General features: G+C 36.6%; 1 protein-coding gene across 1 annotated transcript in view; it reads left to right on the top strand.

Moving 5' to 3' along the window:
- Window positions 1–21,872, top strand: part of ETNK1 (ethanolamine kinase 1) — a 54,894-nt gene that overhangs the window by 2,505 nt on the left and 30,517 nt on the right. Inside the window, exon 2 of the mRNA XM_069581252.1 lies at window positions 11,942–12,201. Coding sequence (XP_069437353.1) covers window positions 11,942–12,201 — 260 coding nt within the window. The remainder of the gene's footprint in view (window positions 1–11,941; window positions 12,202–21,872) is intronic.

Here is a 21,872-nt window from a genome sequence, read left to right as displayed (position 1 = left end):
CTTTTTAAGCAGAGACTTAAGAGTTTGAAGCTTTGATGACTGGAGTTTCAGAGGTACATGAGGTGTTTTTTTAAAATCATTTAATCCCTCAGACAACCATTTAAGATGGGTACTATCATTTTTTTAGATATAGCTCAGTGGAGAAGGCAATGGCACCCCACTCCCGTACTCTTGCTTGGAAAATCCCATGGACGGAGGAGCCTGGTTGGCTGCAGTCCATGGGGTTGCAAAGAGTCGGACATGACTGAGCGACTTCACTTTGACTTTTCACTTTCATGCATTGGAGAAGGAAATGGCAACCCACTCCAGTATTCTTGCCTAGAGAATCCCAGGGATGGGGGAGCCTGGTGGGCTGCCGTCTATGGGGTTGCACAGAGTCGGACACGACTGAAGCGAATTAGCAGCTTTGAAGTAAAGCCAGGATATAGGTTGAAAAAAAGGATAAAATGTATTAACATGTAGACTGTTTCTGATTGTTGAAAGTACTTGAGATTGAGCCTTACCTGAAACCCGTGTATCAACTTTTGACTTTGAGACCTTTGTACTCATTATCCAAACTTCCAATGTGCTTATTTGTAAATGAAGGTAAATACTACCATTTGTTTTGCTCTTATGATGATTGTTATTTAGAAATCTAATCCCTCCATGTGCAAGCAAAGCTTTTGATCCAGAAGCTGGGACAACTGCTAAGCTGAGTTGATGGTTATTCATCTCTCAGTTTAGTAGATCTGACTCCCAAATTCTAGGTCATTATAGTAAATATGGACAGAAATATTTTCTTTTGAGATTTGCTTTTATTTCCTTTGAAGTATAAAGATAAAAGTCATACCTCACATATAGTTAAAAGAGTAAAACAAGTATCAATAATAATAGCACATATTTTTTAAAAGATTTTTTCTCAAATTCTTATGTGATATAAAATATTATTTAAACATACCTTAGAAGCTTACTCTAATAATACTTATTTACCTGGCACTTAGTCTTGCCAGCTGAACTTTGAGAGCACGTTACAAAATCCAGAAGCAGACAAAAAAAGATGTTAGTACATTCAAAATGATAGAGGGTCCCATCTTTGCTCACAACTTATGGACATATGGGATAATATGTCTCATTTTAGCTAGAGCTTTAAAAAGTTGAATTATTTTTCCCTGTCTCTGCCAAATTAAAAGAATGCGGTATAAAAGGAGTGGTGAGCTTTGTGGAGTGTAGTATGTTAGAGTAGGCAGAGTGGGTCTAAAACAATACACCAGAGTTTTTTATTTAATAATATTTTACTGTTTGTAAAGAAAGCACTTTGGCATACACTCTCCCAGCAATCCTGTGAGATAGATGTAGACTAATATGTATTTTACAGTTACATGATACTGAATTTGAAGTTAGTACTGGCAGATCTGGGATGCTGCTGCTGCTGCTAAGTCGCTTCAGTCGTGTCCGACTCTGCGACCCCATAGACGGCAGCCCACCAGGCTCCCCCGTCCCTGGGATTCTCTAGGCAAGAACACTAGAGTGGGTTGCCATTTCCTTCTCCAATGCATGAAAGTGAAGAGTGAAAGTGAAACTGCTCAGTGATGTCCGACTCTCAGCGACCCCATGGACTGCAGCCCACCAGGCTCCTCTATCCATGGCATTTTCCAGGCAAGAGTACTGGAGTGGAGTGCCACTGCCTTTTCCAGATCTGGGATGAGTACTCAGAAATTATTGCTCTTTGATAAAAGTTTATGTTTGTTCAGTTCAGTCGCGTCTGACTCCTTGTCACCCCATGGACTGCAGTTTGTATATTATGATTTAGACAGGGAAGCCATTTCTCTGCAATATTAGTAATTTGTTTAAAAATTAAATCTTTGGTTCATAGAAAGATTTTGTCTTAAGTTCCTTACAAATATAATTTCATTACTTTTTTCACATGTGACATTATTCTGGAAAAGGGATTCACTTCTGCTTTCTTTTAAAATCATTACTATCTAATAGGAAAGTATTTGAGTGGGTGATAACACCTAAGAGTATTTTAACTATGACTAAGAGAGATGGGATGTTTAATAGGCTCCTGTGAAGGATGTGTAATGTTTGATAGGCTCCCATGTATTTTGATAATGTGTGACCACAAAGTCAGGGGTCTAATGTGCTAGTTCACTTTCAGGTATTAATAGCTATATGTCTTGGACTGAGCAACCATTTCACCACTCTTTGAGGCCTCAGTGTAGTGTAGTGGAAAGAGGATGGTTTCAAATCCTGATGTCAGCCATTTACCACCTTTGGCAAGTTTAAAAATCTCTATAAAAAGAAATTATTATCTGCCTTGGAAAATAGTAGCATAGTACAAAACAGAATTTAACTACTATCAGTTCAGTTCAGTTGCTCATTCGTGTTGCAACCCATGGACTGAAGCTCGCCAGGCCTTCCTGTCCATCACCAACTCCCAGAGTTTACTCAAACTCATGTCCGTTGAGTTGGTGATACCTCCAACTATCTCATCCTCTGACATCCCCTTCTCCTCCTGCCTTCAATATTTCCCAGCATCAGGGTCTTTTCAAATGAGTCAGTCCTTCTCATCAGGTGGCCAAAGTATTGGAATTTCAGCTTCAGCATCAGTCCTTCCAATGAATATTCAGGACTGGTTTCCTTTAGAATGGACTTGTTGGATCTCCTTGCAGTCCAAGAGACTCTCAAGAGTCTTCTCCAACACCACAGTTCAAAAACATCAGTCTTCGGCGCTCAGCTTTCTTTATAGTTCAACTCTCACATCCATAGATGACCACCAGAAAAACCATAGCTTTGACTAGACGGATGCTTGTTGGCACAGTAATGTCTTCGCTTTTTAATATGCTGTCTAGGTTGGTCATAACTTTTCTTTCAAGGAGCAAGTGTCTTTTAATTTCATGGTTGCAATCACCATCTGCTGTGACTTTTGAGCCCCCCAAAATAAAGTCTGACACTCTTTCCATTGTTTCCCCATCTATTTGCCATGAAGTGATGGAACCAGATGCCTTGATCTTAGTTTTCTGAATGTTGAGTTTTAAGCCAACTTTTTCACTCTCCTCTTTCACTTTTAACTACTACACTACAACAAATAGTAATTTTAATTACTATTCGTTTACTACTTTTACTACTTTACTACTAAGAGTAGAGTATCAGGAGAATTAAATGAAATAGGTAAAAAATTATAAACAGTTTTATTACTTCACCCTGTCCCCCCATCCCCGGCTCACCCCCCCCCCAGCCTTTGTAAGTAGAAAGTTGTTATAAAAGAATTGTAAGCTCCTAAAATTCAGTAATTTTGACATGTATTTTTTTGTGCTGGCATAATGCTAATTTTTAGCAGCATTTCTTGTAGCAGAGGTAGGCATGGGAGAATGGAGAAGGAAAGGCTTCACAGAAAGGCTTCAAGGGGTACCTTGACTTGAGCTTGGAAGGAAAGATAGGAGATGGAATGGGGAAGTATTTCTGGGCAAAGAAAAACCACTTTCGTAAACTATGAGTGTTTTGTGGACTATGAGTGTCTTGGGTAGAATGGTGTACAAAGTGATTTCCAAATAAGGCAGAGGTTAAATATGAAGTATTTATGCCTCATTAGGGGGTGGTATTTTATTATCTAGGACGTAATGGGAAGTTGGTGAATGTTTTTAAGCAGTATGTTACATATTAAGTGGCAGATTACTATTTAGGCAGCATCCATTGAAGAAAATGTTTTGAATTGGAAAGTGAGTGATCACTTAGAACGGAGAAGGCAGTGGCACCCTACTCCAGTACTCTTGCCTGGAAAATCACGTGGATGGAGGAGCCTGGTAGACGGACACGACTGAGCGACTTCACTTTCACTTTTCACTTTCACTTTTCACTTTCATGCATTAGAGAAGGAAATGGCAACCTACTCCGGTGTTCTTGCCTGGAGAATCCCAGGGACGGGGGAGCCTGGTGGGCTGCCCTCTATGGGGTCGCACAGAGTCGGACATGGTTGAAGCAACTTAGCAGCAGCAGCAGATCACTTAGAAAGGATATTATTTTTGAAACTCTTGGTGTTGCTTACTAAGAGGATGCTAAATTAGTATAGTGGATTGAAACAACTACAGTTTAAAAAGATGAGTTAAGATGTGATAGGATAGATCAGAGAGCATTGCAAGTAATATGGGTAAATATTTCTTGTGAAGCTTGTTTTAGTTTTACATAAAATATATGCGTTGAATTAAGCCATAAATACGTTTTTTTCCCGTGTGTTGCGTTAAAAAATGTGAAAGACAACTGAGAAGAGACTGTTATGTTAGTATAGATAAGTGGTGCAGGGATCCAAATTAGGACAGTGGCCTTGAAGCTGGAAATAAGGAATAGATTTGACATTTCAGAAAATAAATGTGCAGGGCTTGTTAATTGCTTGCAGGTCCGGGAGGAAGTGGGAAGCTTAAGGGCTTTGTTTTGTTTCGTGTTTCTTTTTGTGGCTGACAAAGATAGGGCAGTAATGAAAGGCCTTTATGTAAGGAATCAGGTTGTATTTTTCAGGATTCTGTCACTGTTTTTTATCTTTTGGCCTTGCCATGTGACAGGTGGGATTTTAGTTCCTTGGCCAGGGATTGAACCTGAACCCTCTGCCGTAGAAGCACAGAATCTTACACTGGACCACCAGGGGAAGTCCCCCGAGTTTTTTCTTAGAAGTTGTTTTACTCTGATACATCTTATGGGCTATAGATAAAATTTTGTCACCCTTTTAAAAATTGTGAGATACAACAAGCCTACAGGAAAAAATGAAACGTAAATTATTGTAGAACAAATACCTTTGTAGCCCTAGCTCAGGGAAAGAGAAAATATTAACCAGTAACCCAGAATATCTCCCACTTCCCTTTCTGCTCCTAACTTTTCCCTCCCTCTAGTGGTAATCACAATAACAGTTTAAAAAAAGTTAACAGGACAATATTTTTGAATTGAATTAGTCATTTTTTCTAGTACTCTGAGAAAATATACTGTATGTGTAAATTTTTTAAATAAAGAACTGTATAATCATGAAATAATTTAGTTTTACTGAAAAGATGTAACACAATATTAACTTTGAGTAGCAAAAAACCCCCACTTCCTATTCATATTTTATTAAACAATCAACTGTTCTATTTTGTTTATTACCATCTACTTCTCCCTTAAATATTTTACATAGTTGTTTTATTGAATCTTATGTACACTTTTATATTCCTGTTCTTCATATCAGTTCAGTTCAGTTGCTCTGTCATGTCCAACTCTTTGTGACCCCATGGACTACGGGCTTCCCTGTCCATCACCAACTCCTGGAGCTTGCTCAAACCCATGTCCGTTGTAAATATTTTCATGTTTTTATGGTATTGACCACAATTTTTGATAGCTAGAAACATAATATTTGATCATGTGACTTAATTACTATTAAAGTGAGGTTTTAAAAAGAATTCTAAAGAGTATAAAGAGGAAAATTAGAAAGGCTCAGCAGATAAAGAATCTGCCTGCTTTGCAGGAGACACAGGATATAGCTTGATCTCTTGGTTGGGAAGATCCCCTGGAGGAGGAATTGACAACCCACTGCAGTATTCTTGCCTGGAGAACTCCATGGACAGACAAGCCTGGCGAACCATAGTACATAGGGTTGCAAAGAGTTGGACATGACTGAGCGGACTACACACACACACAGGCATTCATCACATTCATAAAAGAATACTATCTAACCCTGTTGATTTTGTTTAATAAATACAAATGGTTCATGCTGTTAATAAAATATTTAAAACATAAATAAGGCTATAAAATGGAAAGTAAAAAACTTAAATCCCTCAACACTAAGTCCTTCTCCTCAAAGATAATTTTGTGAACAGTTTTTTTTGACTTATGTAAAATTGTCAGATTATTTACCAGCATAAATAATTTATGTATGGATTTACCAGCATACATTATCTACCTTCATTTATAAATATAGTAAATATAATTAAATTATTCCATATGGTGCTTTTAAAATAATATATCTTCAATATCTCTATGTCAGTGTATGTAATCTTTTTTAAATTTTGTTTTTATTTTTTAGATATTAAAATCAGTATTGCAGTGAACTACTTTTATGCATATATTTTGGGTAACTTCTTTAAGTATATCCATAAATTCTTAGTGAAATTTAAAGAAAAAAAACATACACACACACATATGTGTGTGTGTGTGTGTGTGTGTGTGTGTGTATAAAATCTACTTCAAGGAACTGGCTCACACAGTTGTAGAGGTTGGTAAATCTGAAATTTGTATGGCATTGTCTGGTAAGCTGTAAACTCTTAAGACAGGAATTGATGCTGTAGCCTTAAGGCAGAGTATCTTCAGGAAAACCTAAGTTTTGCTTTAACAGCCCGTCACCTGATCGAATGAGGCTGACTTATGGGGATTGATCTTTTACTTGAAGTTATCTGGTTAATAAGTCTGCGAAATACCTACAGAGCTGCGTCTAAATTAATGTTAGATTGAATGACTGGGCATTATAGCCAATCCAAGTTGACATAAAACTGTCATGGTATTTCTCACTTTATGTAATTTTTTATTCCTCAAAAAGTATTGTAAAGTATCTTTTTCTGTATATCTTCTCCAATCTCTGATATTAAATTAAAAAATTTTTTGCCAGTTAGATCCATGAAAATGGTATTTTGTTTTCTTTTTGCATTGCTTTTAATTCTGTCATTTTGGAAGATGGTGGAATCACAATAGTTTCTTCTACAAAACAGTGAACTGACACAAATTAATTCCATCTTTCTAAATTTCTGGTCTTGTGTAGTAGTCATTATCTTAAAGAATAATTGAAACTTGTCTTTCCCATTATCTTGGCCTGTGGAAGCTTATTCATTTGAATTTAGTATTAATTGGTCATTTTAAACCATAAATAAATATCAGAACTCTGCTTGATTTCTTAATCATCTTAGGGACTAAAGAAATTTCGTGGTAGCTAAGATAAAGAGTTTTTCATTGCAAGATAGTGTCACGCACTGAAAGGAGGCATTGGATTATGTTTTGGGGGTCTAAAGAAGGTCTTCAGGTTCATTGATAGTCACTTTAACTTCTAAGGTGTCATTAAACTGTAATTTCTTTTCACCAACAGGTTTTCTGTGTTACTTCAAATGGCAACCTGTACAGGTTTGGGCAGTACAGCAGCATAGAGTCTAGGGGCTAATCTGTAACATAGATGTTGTCATAATTATTAACTTTTATGATCTCATTATGAATCATTTTGCTGTCTTGTGTTGAAATTTAAATATGTGGTTATCTGCATACTTGATAAGAGCTTAGTTTGTGTCAGAAACTGTTGTGTGTGCTTTTGTATATGTTAAGTCATTAATTCTCATGAGTGAAAGTTGTTCAGTCGTGTCCAACTCTTTGCGATCCCATGGACTATACAGTCCATGGAATTTTCCAGGCTAGAATACTAGAGTGGGAAGCCTTTTCCTTCTCCAGGGGATCGTCCCAACCCAGGGATTGAACCCGTATTGCAGGCGGATTCTTTATCAGCTGAGCCACAAGAGAAGCTATTAATTCTCATAAAAACATATTAATTAAAAAACAAAAACTAAAACTATAAAGTAGATTCTAATTGCTTATATTAAACATGAGATGAATAAAGCAGATACAAGTTAAGTGACTTGCCCAAGATTACTCAACTTATAGACTGACACATCTAGAATTTACAGTCAAGTAGAGCAGTCTTGCTCCAATCTCATTCTCTGAACTAGTACTATCTTAAATACTTGACAAATAGTGTAGGATAAACCCTGTGAAAAGGAGCTCCATGAGATTTCTATTGTTTTTGTACCCCCTCCAATGAGGTGGAATTTTACATTTCTAGTATATATCTGATATAGTGCTCATACCTAGCATATACCTAGTATATTTTTGTCTGTTTTGGAAAGCTGAAGTACCTTGAATTAATTGTTGATTTATGCATGAGGTAGGAACCATCCAAGAGTGAAAAAGCATCATCCATACATCTTTAAAGCCAGATATCTCCATCAAGAGGTCATTTGAATAGCTGAACAAATTAGATTTATTACTCCTTGCACTCGAGGAAGACTTATTCCATGAGTAATGGTGGGGCTCTTGCTATGTGGGTGTTAGAAAGGACTTAGCATAAAAATTTAGGAGAGGGGTCAAGGAAGCTTCCCTGATAGCTCAGTTGGTAAAGAATCCACCTGCAATGCAGGAGACCCTTGTTTGATTCCTGGGTTGGGAAGATCCCCTGGAGAAGGGATAGGCTACCCACTCCAGTATTCTTGGACTTTCCTTGTGGCTTAGCTGGTAAAGAATCCACCTGCAACCTAGGATACCTGGGTTCAATCCCTGGGTTGGGAAGATCCCCTGGAGAAGGGAAAGGCTACTCACTCCAGTATTCTGGCCTGGAGAATTCCATGGAGTATATGGTCCATGGGGTCGCAAAGAGTTGGACATGACTGAATGACTTTCACTTTCAAGGAAGCAAGGCTTTCCTGTGGATTGGGTGCTGTCAGAAAGGAAGTGGGGCAAGTCTATAACTGTGGGTAACTTACCTTACCTAGAGGACTGGAGGAATGAAGCAGGGTCAGAACTGTGACTAGAAAAGGAACAGCATTTCCTCATATTAGCCAGAGCAGGGGGATGTTTGGTGATTTCTGTGGTTTGGAAAAAATTCATAGTTTTATCTGTGTTCACACATGATTACAGAGTGGCTTTGTTTTTGTCTTGATGCATTATGGTCACAGAGTGGTCTCATCTGATACCGATGTTCTGTGAAATTACTTATGTTCAACTGAATCTCAAGGCCTTGCTGTATGTACTGGGTCTGTTCCTAGCTATTGGGCTCCTTTTGTTTTTCTCACTAATTTAACTTTTTCACATTTAAACTGGATTGATTGTGGAAGGAAAAAAAAAAAGAAAACACGCATAATCCAAAAGAAAAAAGTTTAAAACAGGGAAACAAGAGACAGGATTTAAACTACCTAATATTTGTGTTGGATATTTTTGTAGACATTTCTATCCTTATTTATACATAAATATAAATTAAGTGATACTTTACATAAAATACTCTTAAGAAGTGAAGTAAAAGTCGCTTAGTTGTGTCTGTACAGTTCATGGAATTCTCCAGGCCAGAATATTGGAGTGGGTAGCCGTTCCTTTCTCCAGGGAATCTTCCCAACCCAAGGATTGAACCCAGGGCTCCCACATTGCAGGTGGATTCTTTACCAGCTGAGCCATCAGGGAAGCAAAATACTCTTATAAATGAAGTAATGTTTTTTTGCCCCAGGAATTTATTGTGACTATCATTTTATTGTAAATTTGTAGCTATTTTGTACAGTAGAGTATGTTAGGGTTAGTGTCATTGGAGTTGTGACTCAATGTCATCCTTCTAAATGTGTGTATATTGTTCAATAATCTTATCCGTAATGTTATCCACTTCTAGCCCTTTTAAGTGCGTACATCTTAAATGTGTATTTCTGTGTGTACACATAAATATACAATATAGCATGCACAATTAAAGAAATTTATTATAGGCAAGAGTGAAAGAATAAATATGGCACCCCACTCCAGTACTCTTGCCTGGAAAATCCCATGGACGGAGGAGCCTGGTAGGCTGCAGTCCATGGGGTCGCTAAGGGTTGGACACCACTGAGCGACTTCACTTTCACTTTTCACTTTCATGCATTGGAGAAGGAAATGGCAACCCACTCTAGTGTTCTTGCCTGGAGAATCCCAGGGACTGGGCAATCTGGTGGGCTGCCGTCTATGGGGTCACACAGAGTCAGACACGACTGAAGCAACTTAGCAGTAGCAGATCGATAAGACAAGCTAGTATTTAAAGTGAAAGTGAAGTTGCTCAGTCATGTCCGACTCTTTGTGACCCCGTGGACTGTAGCCTGCCAGGCTCCTCCATCCATGGGATTTTCCAGGAGAGAATACTGGAGTGCGTTGCCGTTTCCTTCTCCAGGGATCGAACCCAGGTCTCCCGCATTGCAGGCAGAAGCTTGAGCCACCAGGGAAGCCAGTATTTAAGTCCTTACTAAGTATTTGTTGGGAGGATGTGGAAAACATAGAGTTTACTCCTGGCTTTTGAGAAGTATGGAGTGTCATTCATCATAAGCATTTCAGAACATTAATTATTTCAATAATTGAAATATTTTATTTCTATATGATATTTGGAGGAGTTACAGAGTAATATGTGTGCTGCTGCTAAGTCGCTTCAGTTGTGTCCAACTCTGTGCGACCCCATAGATGGCAGCCCACCAGGCTCCCCCATCCCTGGGATTCTCCAGGCAAGAACACTGGAGTGGGTTGCCATTTCCTTCTCCCATGCATGAAAGTGAAAAGTGAAAGTGAAGTCGCTCAGTGGTGTCCGACTCTTAGCGACCCCATGGACTGCAGCCCACCAGGCTCCTCCATCCATGGGATTTTCCAGGCAAGAGTACTGGGGTAGGGTGCCAGTTGATAGTTTTAACAAACTTGCAACATAGTTTTTAAGAAAATGATGATTGGAATTTAGTATAAGGGCATATGCTTCTTGTCATTATTTCCCTACCTACCAGCTTTTTGAAATCTAGGTGGAAAGCAGTTTGTATGTCTCTGCATACCCTCAAAACATAGATATTCAAAATAAATCTTTTCACATTAGCTCATTAAATTTACCTACATTAGGTGAATAAGGATAAGTAAATACTTCTTTCAAATTTCACCTGAAGATCTTTAAGCCTTTTCAGGTATCATTTATCATTACAACAGTCTTATCAAAATAAAAATGATTACCGTCTTTCTCAGGCATTAGTTGAATGTGTATACATTTAAAACTTATCCTTTGTTCATTATTCTTGTTCTTTCCCAGTTGTCTTGGGAAAAATGTCCTTAACACTTGCTTTCACTTTTATTCCTTTATTCCACCCGAGAGCCTCCAAAAGCTCTGAGTTATAATTGGGTAAATAGAAAGTTTTAGTGTCAATTTTAGGAGAAGGGGATGACAGAGGGTAAGATGGTTGGATGGCATCACTGACTTGATCGACATGAGTTTGAGCAAGCTGCAGGAGTTGGTGATGGACAGGGAAGCCTGGTGTGCTATAGTCCATGGGGTTGCAGAGAGTCAGACACGACTGAGCAACTGAACTGAACTGAGTGTCAAATTAATGTAGAGGAAGACAAAAGTTGCAGTTTTTGAATAGACTTAGAGAACTAATATTGCTAATCATCTGTTTGCTTTTTAATATAATATTATACTCAGATCTGAAAAAGGACTTTAAAACTCCTGAGGGGACTTCCCTAGTGGTCTGTTGGTTAAGACTTTGCCCTTCCATGGCAGGGGGCATGGGTTCAGTCCCTGGTTGGGGAACTAAGATCCCTCATGCCTCACGGTGCAGCAAAAAAAAAAAATCTTGGAAAGTCCCCGACCTCCCTTTTAGAAAATATCTGTGAAATCTCTAGTTACTTCTCTATCTTCATCTAATTAAGATTGTGCTGCTGCTGCTTGTTTAGCTGTAGCATTCAAGTTTAAATTATTATAACCTGAATACTTAGAAGAATTTATAGTGTATATTATGTTAAGTAATCTTTGAAAATAGCATTTAAAATTAAGTTTTTTATAAATTGGAGATTTACCATAATAAAAATTATGGTACATTATGTTTGTAATTTTAAACTTGTGAACATTATTGAAGACTTTTTTATATCATATATTACGCTAGCAAGAAAGCCACTTTCCCTATCTTCAGAGATTTTCCAATCTGTTAGACATAGGAGAGAGAAAGAATGTGTGTGTTGTACCACACAACATATTAAACAGCAGCATTCCAGTTTGTTTACATCTAGAATTAAAGTTATAGACATGTTAGGCAAAATTATATTCAAAAATTAAGTAGACATTTTCTTTCAATTAGTATTTAATGTTTTTCAAATTATCTCCTAATCCTTCCTTAAAAGTGAATAATTGTTTTTCCTTTTTTTTTTCTTTTTTTGGGGGCAGCTTTTCACTGATGGAATCACAAATAAACTTATTGGCTGTTATGTGGGTAATACAATGGAGGATGTCGTCCTGGTGCGAATTTATGGCAATAAGACTGAGCTGTTAGTCGACCGTGATGAGGAAGTGAAGAGTTTCCGAGTGTTGCAGGCTCATGGCTGTGCACCACAGCTCTACTGTACCTTCAATAATGGACTGTGCTATGAATTTATACAGGGAGAAGCGTTGGATCCAAAGCATGTCTGCAACCCTGCCATTTTCAGGTACATTTCTTTTCCTAAGTAATTTATCCTTTTGAAAACTTAAGTGCACTAAGGAAATGTTTTTTGAAACTGCCTTTTCTTTCTTTAAGCAACTATTTGGTTAATTTAGCAACTTTCTCTTGTTCGGATTTTGTTTTGTTTTTGCTAAAGAAAAAGCATTCCTTTTTATCTGAATTCTGATAGTTAACTCTGCAAAAGAAATAAGAGTGTGAGGTTTTAGATTAGCTTGCTATAGAAGGTCAAAGTTTTGCCTTAATTTTTTAAAAATAGTGCTTGAATCAAATCATAACACATTTCTTATTAAGCTTTGTCACTCAGTTGCTCATAGTTTCAGAGTTATTGCTCACTAAGATCCTTTTAATACTGTTAACACTTCTTTGTTACTCTTTAAACTTCTAGTATTTAATTCAGTGTATTGTATTTTTATAAGGAAATGCTCTAAAAATATAAAATTGATAAAATTTTCTTTTCTGCTCTTGAAAACTGTAATAAATGGGCTTGATTTGAAAACTGCAAGTTCATTTACAGTTTAGATCTAAACTTCTCAAACAGTTTGGTCCCAAGACTGTTTTACAACTTTTAAAGTTTACTGAGCACCTAAAGAGTTTTTGTTATTGTGAATTATATTTATCAGTATTTACTATGTTAGACCATTCAGGTATGACCTAAATCAAATCCCTTATGACTATACAGTGGAAGTGAGAAACAGATTTAAGGGACTAGATCTGATAGACATAGTGCCTGATGAACTATGGATGGAGGTTCGTGACATTGTACAGGAGACAGGAATCAAGACCATCCCCAAGAAAAACAAATGCAGTAAAGCAAAATGGCTGTCTGAGGAGGCCTTACAAATAGCTGTGAAAAGAAGGCAAGCAAAAAGCAAAGGAGAAGAGGAAAGAAGATATAAGCATCTGAATGTAGAGTTCCAAAGAATAGCAAGGAGAGATAAGAAAGCCTTCCTCAGTGATCAATGCAAAGAAATAGAGGAAAACAACAGAATGGGAAAGATTAGAGATCTCTTCAAGAAAATTAGACATACCAAGGGAGCATTTCATGCAAAGATGGGCTCGATAAAGGACAGAAATGGTATGGATCTAACAGAAGCAGAAGATATTAAGAAGTGGCAGGAATACACAGGAGAACTGTACAAAAAAGATCTTCATGACCCAGGTAATCACGATGGTGTGATCACTCACACTCACCTAGAGCCGGACATCCTGGAATGTGAAGTCAAGTGGGCCTTAGGAAGTATCACTATGAACAAAGCTAGCAGAGGTGATGGAATTCCAGTTGAGCTATTTTAAATCCTGAAAGATGATGCTGTGGAAGTGCTGCACTCAATATGTCAACAAATTTGGATAACTCTGCGGTGGCCACAGGACTGGAAAAGGTCAGTTTGCATTGCAATCCCAAGGGTAATGCCAAGGAATGCTCAAACTACTGCATAATTGGACTCATCTCACATGCTAGTAAAGTAATGCTCAAAATTCTCCAAGCCAGGCTTCAGCAATATGTGAACCGTGAACTTCCTCATGTTCAAGTTGGTTTTAGGAAAGGCACAGGAACCAGAGATCAAATTGCCAACATTCGTTGGATCATTGAAAAAGCAAGAGAATTCCAGAAAAACATCTATGTCTATTTTATTTATTACACCAAAGTCTTTGACTCTGTGGATCTGTGGAAAGTTCTTCAAGAGATGGGAATACCAGACCACCTGACCTGCCTCCTGAGAGGCAGGTATGACCTGTATGCAGGTCAGGAAGCAACAGTTAGAACTGGACATGGAACAACAGACTGGTTCCAAATTGAAAAAGGAGTACGTCAAGGCTGTATATTGTCGCCCTGCTTATTTAACTTACATGCAGAGTACATCATGAGAAACGCTGGGCTGGAGGAAGCACAAGCTGGAATCAAGATTGCTGGGAGAAATATCAGTAATCTCAGATATGCAGATAACACCACCCTTATGGCAGAAAGTGAAGAAGAACTAAAGAGCCTCTTGATGAAAGTGAAAGAGGAGAGTGAAAAAGTTGGTTTAAAGCTCAACATTCAGAAAACCAAGATCATGGCATCCGTCCCATCACTTCATGGCAAATAGATGGGGAAACAGTGGTAACAATGGCTGACTTTACTTTTGGGGGCTCCAAAATCACTACAGATGGTGATTGCAGCCATGAAATTAAAAGATGCTTACTCCTTGGAAGGAAAGTTATGACCAACCTAGACAACATATTAAAAAGCAGAGGCATTACTTTGCCAACAAAGGTCCATCTAGTCAAGACTATGGCTTTTCCAGTGGTCATGTATGGATGTGATACTTGGACTATAAAGCAAACTGAGCACAGAAGACTTGATGCTTTTGAACTGTGGTGTTGGAGAAGACTCTTGAGAGTCCCTTGGACTGCAAGGGGATCTAACCAGTCCATTCTAAAGGAGATCAGTCCTGGGTGTTCACTGGAAGGACTGATGCTGAAGCTGAAACTCGAATACTTTGGCTACCTGATGCAAAGAGCTGACTCTTTTGAAAAAGACCCTGATGCTGGGAAAGTTTGAGGGCAGGAGAAGGGGACAACAGAGGATGAGATGGTTGGGTGGCAATTCAATGGACATGGGTTTGGGTGGACTGCAGGATTTGGTGATGGACTGGGAGGCCTGGCGTGCTATGGTTCATGAGGTCGCAAAGAGTCGGACACGACTGAGTGACTGAACTGGACTGAACTATGTTAGAAATTAAAACAAAGTTTTTAGAATGGAAGATTACCAAAGTGCATATTCTTTTAGCTGTCAGTCAACATGATGACAACATCAGACCATTTCATGTAACTTTTCAATATTGTTCTCTACACCCATTTAGAAAAGAACAAAAAAGGTAAATAACACTTGATGAAAATAGTTTTAATCTCAGCAAACCTTTTCCTGAAAGGGTCTTGAGCCATAGATCAAAGTCCACAGTATTCCCTTGCTTTGACTTCTCCAGACGTATCTACTTGCCTGTATTATGATTATAATAAAGAGAATCTACTTTGGATATACCGGGCACTGGAATATATTTATATTTAATCTAACCTAGGGGAGGAAAAGTAATTTAGTCAGCTGCTCTACTAGTAATACAGTCTGTGATAGACAATAGCCTTGGGGGGAAAAATAAGCTAAATAGTATACACAGAGGAGTAGAAAAGGTTTTTAAAAAAGTACAACTAATTTACTGTGGCATAGTTGGGAAATAAGCAGTGTTTAACTAAGATGATATTTGAATTGGACCTTAAAGGTGATGCAGAACATGGAGGAGTCTGAGGGGGATGACAGGTAAAGACGAATTACATCATGCTAATACTCAACTAGTAACTCAGCCTATGCAAGTTTGTCATGACCTTTTTTATTTGAATTTCTCTATAGCAGTCAAATATTGCAGAAATCTTTAATTATTATTATTATTTTTTAAATTCTAAAGTGTTTAGGAATTTTCTTACCTGGTATTTCTCTAAAATTTACCTCTTGCTGGGAATACTGGCTGAAGTGTAATTAAAACCACTCAGCATCAGACATACAGGGAGAAGTGCAGTTTAAAATGAGTTATTGCACATTTATCAATAAACATAACTAAAAAATACCAACTTCCAGTGCTGAGCATATTGTAGTGAAAATGGTAAACTGTGGGTTGCAAATAGAATTGGTAATGTTCTCTTTTGGAAATCCGTAGGGCAATATATAGTAAGTCATAAAAGAAAGTCATATGGCTTGGTTATGTGATAACAACTCATATTTGAATATAACAAAGGTACATTAGCACAAATAAATGTTATGTTAGTATTGAATGTTGTCTAAAACATACAAAGTGTCTGATGTAGGACTAAGAAAAAATCAGCTTACTAGTTAAACTGTGGCTACAATCAGTAATTTGTTTATGTAAAAAACTGAAAGGAGTTTTTAAAAAATAAATTCTGTTGGGAAGGTAGGATTGGGGATCTGTTTTTTCAATTTCAAAAAATGCCTGTTATTGTTACAGTTTTTAAAAAGCTTCCAAGAAAGGAGCAACTAGTGAGTATTAGTAGGTATTTGAAGAAATTCTCTGCAGCCTTGAGGTTTTCAAACATTTGGGTTTATTGAGTATGGAATTTAAAGTAGCATTTGCCTTGATGTTAGTGCAATAAAACCTTATCTTATTGAGACTACATAGAAGGACCATCTCTCATAGTGAAAATAAGAAATCTTAATTTTTTATTACCTAATTGTTTTTCTTTTTGTATATAAAATTAGCCAATAGAAAATAATTGAGTTCTAATCAAGTCTTTTTAAGAACTGTATTCTTTTTTATGACCATTTATATTATTTAACATTTTTATTTTAAATTGTAATAAAATACATGTAACATAATTTGCCATCTTAATTTTGAAGTATGCAGTTGCATAGTGTTAAGTACATTCACATTGTTTTGCAAACGGTCTCCACAGTTCTTTTTGTCTGGCAAAACTAAAATTTTATATACAAAAGCAACAACTTCCCATTCTCCCCTACTGCCCCCTTGGCAGCCATACTACTTTTTGTCTGTATGAATTTGACTGCTCTGGATACCTTATATTAGTGTTACTTCTGTCTTTTTGTGACTGGCTTATTTCACTTAGCTTAATGTCTTCATCCATGTTGTAGCATGTATCAGAGTTTCCTTCCTTGTTTTACAGGCTGAATAATATTCCATTGTATGTGTAGGCTATGTTTTGTTTACTCACTAATTCATGGATGAGCATTGGGTTATTACTACTTTTTTTGCTGTTATGTATAATGTTCTTACGAATGTGGGTGAGCAAACGCTTTTTTAGACCCTGTTTTCAGTTCTTTAGGATATATTATCAGAATTGCTTGATCATACAGTCATTCTATTTTTAATTTTTTTTGAAACTGCTATACTGTTTTCCATAGCACCTATACCAATTTCCATTCTCACCAGGAGTGCACAGGGTCCAGTTTTTCCAAGTCCTTGCTGACATATTATTATTATTTTGATAGTAGCCATCCCAATTATAAGGAGATGGTATCTCATTGTGATTCTGATCTCTATTTCCCTAAAAATTAGTCACATTTAGCATCTTTTCTTATGCCTGTTGGCCATTTGTGTATCTTCTTGGGGGAAATGTCAATTCAGGTCCTCTTCCAGTTTTCTAATTGGATTATTTTTTTGTTGTCGAGATGTAAGAGTACTTAGATAATCTGAATATTAACCCCATATCATATATATGACTTAAAAATACTTTATTTAATTCTATGGGTTGCCTCTTCACTCTGTTGATTTTGCCCTTTAATGCACAGTTTTAAATTTGGATGTACGTGGATTGTTTTGTTGATCACTAACAACCTCTGCAATTGTTGGAAGAGGTCATCAAGGGGATGTGACCACCAGTTGACCCCCTGGGCTGTACTCACACAGTAGGAGGTTCCTCACCCCCTCCCTGGAGAAGGCGATGGCACCCTACTCCAGTACTCTTGCCTGGAAAATCCCATGGACGGAGGAGCGTGGTGGGCTGCAGTCCATGGGGTCGTGAAGAGTCAGGCATGACTGAGCGACTTCACTTTCACTCTTCACTTTCATGCATTGGAGAAGGAAATGGCAACCCACTCCAGTGTTTTTGCCTGGAGAATCCCAGGGACGGGGGAGCCTGGTGGGCTGCCGTCTATGGGGTCGCACAGAGTCGGGCACGACTGAAGTGACTTAGCAGCAGCACCCCCTCCCCTGCCCTTGGAATGTGTCCTCTGCTCACTGTTCCCCCAGTGGAAGCTATTTTCGAGGCTAGAGCCTTGAGAGAATGGGGTGTTGTTGAGACTGTCTGGATGGCATACATTACTGAACTCCGTTAAGACTTCTGTATAAACGTCTATGATTCTGGCAGGCAGGTAGATGTATTTCTCCTGCAGCTACCCAAGACAAGCCTTATATGTAAGTTCTCTTGCTCACTTAACCTGCCACCTGCCCGTCTGGGGGAAAAAAAAATTGATGTATGTAGGCCAGTTCGTTTGTTTTTACTTTTGTCATCTGTGCTATTGGTGTCATATCCAGGAAATTGTTAGCAAGTCCAGCGTCATGAAGCTTTTCCCTTGTATTTTCTTCTAAAAGTTCTATAGTTTTAGCTCTTACATTTATTTTTTTGATCCACTTCAGGTTAATTTTTATGTATGATTTAAGGAAAGGATTAAGGAATTCTGTCTTTTACATGTGGATATTCTGTTTTTCTAGCACCATCTGTTGAGAAAACTGTCCTCTGCCATTGAATAGTCTTGGCATCCTTATTGAAAATCATTTGCTCATAAACTGGGGGGTTTCGTTTTGGGCTCTATTCCGTTGCTCTGTGTGTCTGGTGATATGCCAGTACCACTCTGTTTTGATAACTGTAGCTTTGTAATAAGTATTGAAATCAGGAAATGTGAGACCTCTAACTTTATTATTTTTTCTTTAACTTGATTTTAATCTGTCTGGGATTCCTTAAAATTACATTTGAATTTTAGGTTTTTTTTTTTTTTTTCTGTTTAATGTAAAAAATTCTGTTAGGATTTTGGTAGGGATAGTATTGAATTTATAAATCACTTTGGCTAGTATTGACATTATAGCAATTTTAAGTCTTCTAGTCCACAAACGGGATATCTTTCCATTTAATTCTGTATTTAATTTTTTTCAGCAATGTTTTGTATAGAACTTTTTTTGCCTCCTTGGATAAATTTATTTTTAAGCATTTTATTTTTGATGCTATTGTAAATGGAGTTGTTTTGCTTAATCTCCTTTTTGAGAAGAATGTTGTTCATTGATAATGTAGATTTGCAGCATATTTTATGTGTTGATTTTGTGTTCTGCAAATGTGTTGAATTCAGTTACAGGTGAAGAACCATAAATTTTCCTAACAAAGCCATCCTTCACAAATTGCATGTTGGTTTTTTTTTCAAGACCCAATTTATTAAAAATTTCGGATGAGTATGGAGCTTGTAAATAGGACTTATTTAATTTTTAAAACCTCTTAGCAAAGCCTGGTTTTTAAGTATGTAGTTGCTGTGCTTGCAGTTCAACTATGTTTGTTATTTCCATGAGGATATTTGTATAATAGATTTTCTTCCTTTCCTTGTTAATTTTGCTACAGAGATGATAGACCAGTAGTTCTAAGACCTGTAGAAATTAGCTTGAATTCTAAATTTTGAGGAAAAAAAAAAAGACTTATTATACAAGTTACGTCTTGTCAAAGAACAGGCAGTGTTTCAAATGGATGGTCACTTTGTCTTTCTGTAGCTCTGCGTTAATTTCGGCACCACTGTTATTATATGAGATTAAAAAAAAATCCAGGATAGATTTTAATCCACCTGAGGATAACTCCAATATTGGTAGAATCCTGTGGTAAGTTTCTAAATGTACCCTGAATCTGTTACCAAGATGATGATTCTTATTCATCAAGTATCTATTAAGTACCTCCTTTTAGTGCTGAATGCTAAGAGAGAAGAATAAGGCATGGTGTTTGCCTCTTGTAGGATAACCTAGTGATGGTATTGATCAGTAGTATTAATAAAGCAATCTCAACTATAGTATTATTATTTGCTGCTATTTTTAAAAAATTACATAGGAAAATGCTATAAAACATTTAAATAATATTCTGAATATATTTTTACCTGTTATATAAGCATGATGTTATCATTTAATATTAACATCGTCCCTTATATAATCAAATACTATTTTGACAGTGCACCTTTAGAAAGGACAAAGATATCTATAATTTACTTTAGAAGATACTAATCATTAGCTCTCAAGTTTTGATATAGCTTTTTTTGAAAATACTAATTTTGCTCTTGTATGTTGGTAATTAATAGTTTGTTTTCCATTTGGGTAGATATGTATCTCATTATCTAACAGTATTTTTAAAATTTCACATAAAATAATTTTTATAATTTCACTTGTAATTTCAGAAATTTACTCAAAGATGAAAATAGTTGCTGATTTTTGATAAAAATCAGTATCATTTGGAAAACTTTGCCTCTTTTAGTCCATAGATCATGTATATTTAATATTTCTATTATGACTAGTAGGAAATTGATATTAGATGGGAAGTTAGTTTATAGGAGCCTTGTATATGAATAAAAATGTGAAATTCCTATTGTCATTATTGAACTTAAATCTCTAAACTGAGTGGATGTTTATATAAATTTTTTTCTTTTATTTACAGAAATCCCTTCTTAGATATGAAGGAGAGATTTTAAGATTACATGAGTAATTTGGCTTTCCTTGTTAGAAGCCAGAGACTCAGAAATGCAGTGATTTGCTAATTCTGTGCAGTGTTATTGCAGTATACTGTGGTGGAAAGACCGTGGCCTTTGCATCACATAATCAGTTCAAATCCTGGCCCAGCTCTAGTTAGCCATCTTTCTGCCCAAAAAGTCAAGATTCTCAAATTAGTAGGTGCTTTTCTCATAGCAGCTATTCAACAGATTCTGTTAACATGTAAGAGCCCTTTGGAGTTATGACCATTCTATTTACCGTAGAATTGTCATTTCAGTTACTCGTAGCTGAATAACTTATATTTGGAGAACTTATGAAAACTGCGTTTTTTGGTTTTCAAATCAGTCTCATATAAACTCTGGGGTAAAACAATGAAAAATGACATTATTATTTATTTTTAAAACAGCAAATAAAAATTTAAGTATCTATTCTAATACCTGACCCTTCTCCGAAATCATTGGTCTCATTTGTTGGGTAAACAGTTTTAGGTCATAATGTTCTGTTGATATAGATTTCTCCTTGAGTTTTGTGTAACATGGATTACTTTTCTTCAGACCTCTTGTCCCAACTCCCTCGCTTAAAGTTTAAAACCAGTTTATGTATACATATACCTGTGTGCACGTGTATATAAATATATATGTGTGTTTATTTGCACTTTAATTATCACTTAGTCTTTTTAATGAAGTTTCTTAGTGCTTAAAGTGCTGTATGTTTATTTATAGCACTTTTAGGGGGTCTAGCTTTTTAATGCAAATACTGTATGAGAGATTGATAATAAAAATAGATTTTTTTATTCTGTATTCTTATAGAATATGTGGTCTTAAGGTCATTCAAGCAATAATTATTTATAAAAAATGATTATTTGGTAATTTGAGAGGTATGAACCAAAACGCACATACCTAAAAAGATCATGGATTTAATGTTTTGGTAATGCATTAGGATTCTTTTTTTTTTTTTTTTATCAAAATGCGATTTATTCTTCACATGGTTGCATACTTAGTTTTATTCTCAAATTAGCAAAGTTTTCCATTTTAGACAAGAATGCAGTGCCTTAAAGGCAAAAGATATTCTCAGATAAGATACCTTTTGCCTCTCCTTTTAAATAACTTCAACATCCATAGGTAGAATCATAACTTAATCATCAAAATAAAGGCCAAAAGCAAATATTACTCAGTTACAGTGAAACCTCATCATACTTATTTTTTCAAAATAGAAAACAGTAGAAGGAGAAAAATATTGAATGTCTCACGAGAAGAAAAATATTGAATGTGTCAGACATGACACTTGCAGCGTCTTTAGGCTGAAGAACTGGCTGGATATGATCTACATGTAATCTTTAAGCTTAAGAGTAACAATATTAGGAGGTTTCTCTTTAAAAATTTAGGTAGGTTAAAGAACAGCATTACAAATACTTTGTTACTCATTT

The sequence above is a fragment of the Ovis canadensis genome, chromosome 3, assembly GCF_042477335.2.
Source record: "Ovis canadensis isolate MfBH-ARS-UI-01 breed Bighorn chromosome 3, ARS-UI_OviCan_v2, whole genome shotgun sequence".
NCBI classification, from domain to species: domain Eukaryota; kingdom Metazoa; phylum Chordata; class Mammalia; order Artiodactyla; family Bovidae; genus Ovis; species Ovis canadensis.
The sequence above is the reverse complement of the archived record's forward strand: the minus strand, read 5'-3'. Positions and strand labels throughout refer to the sequence as shown.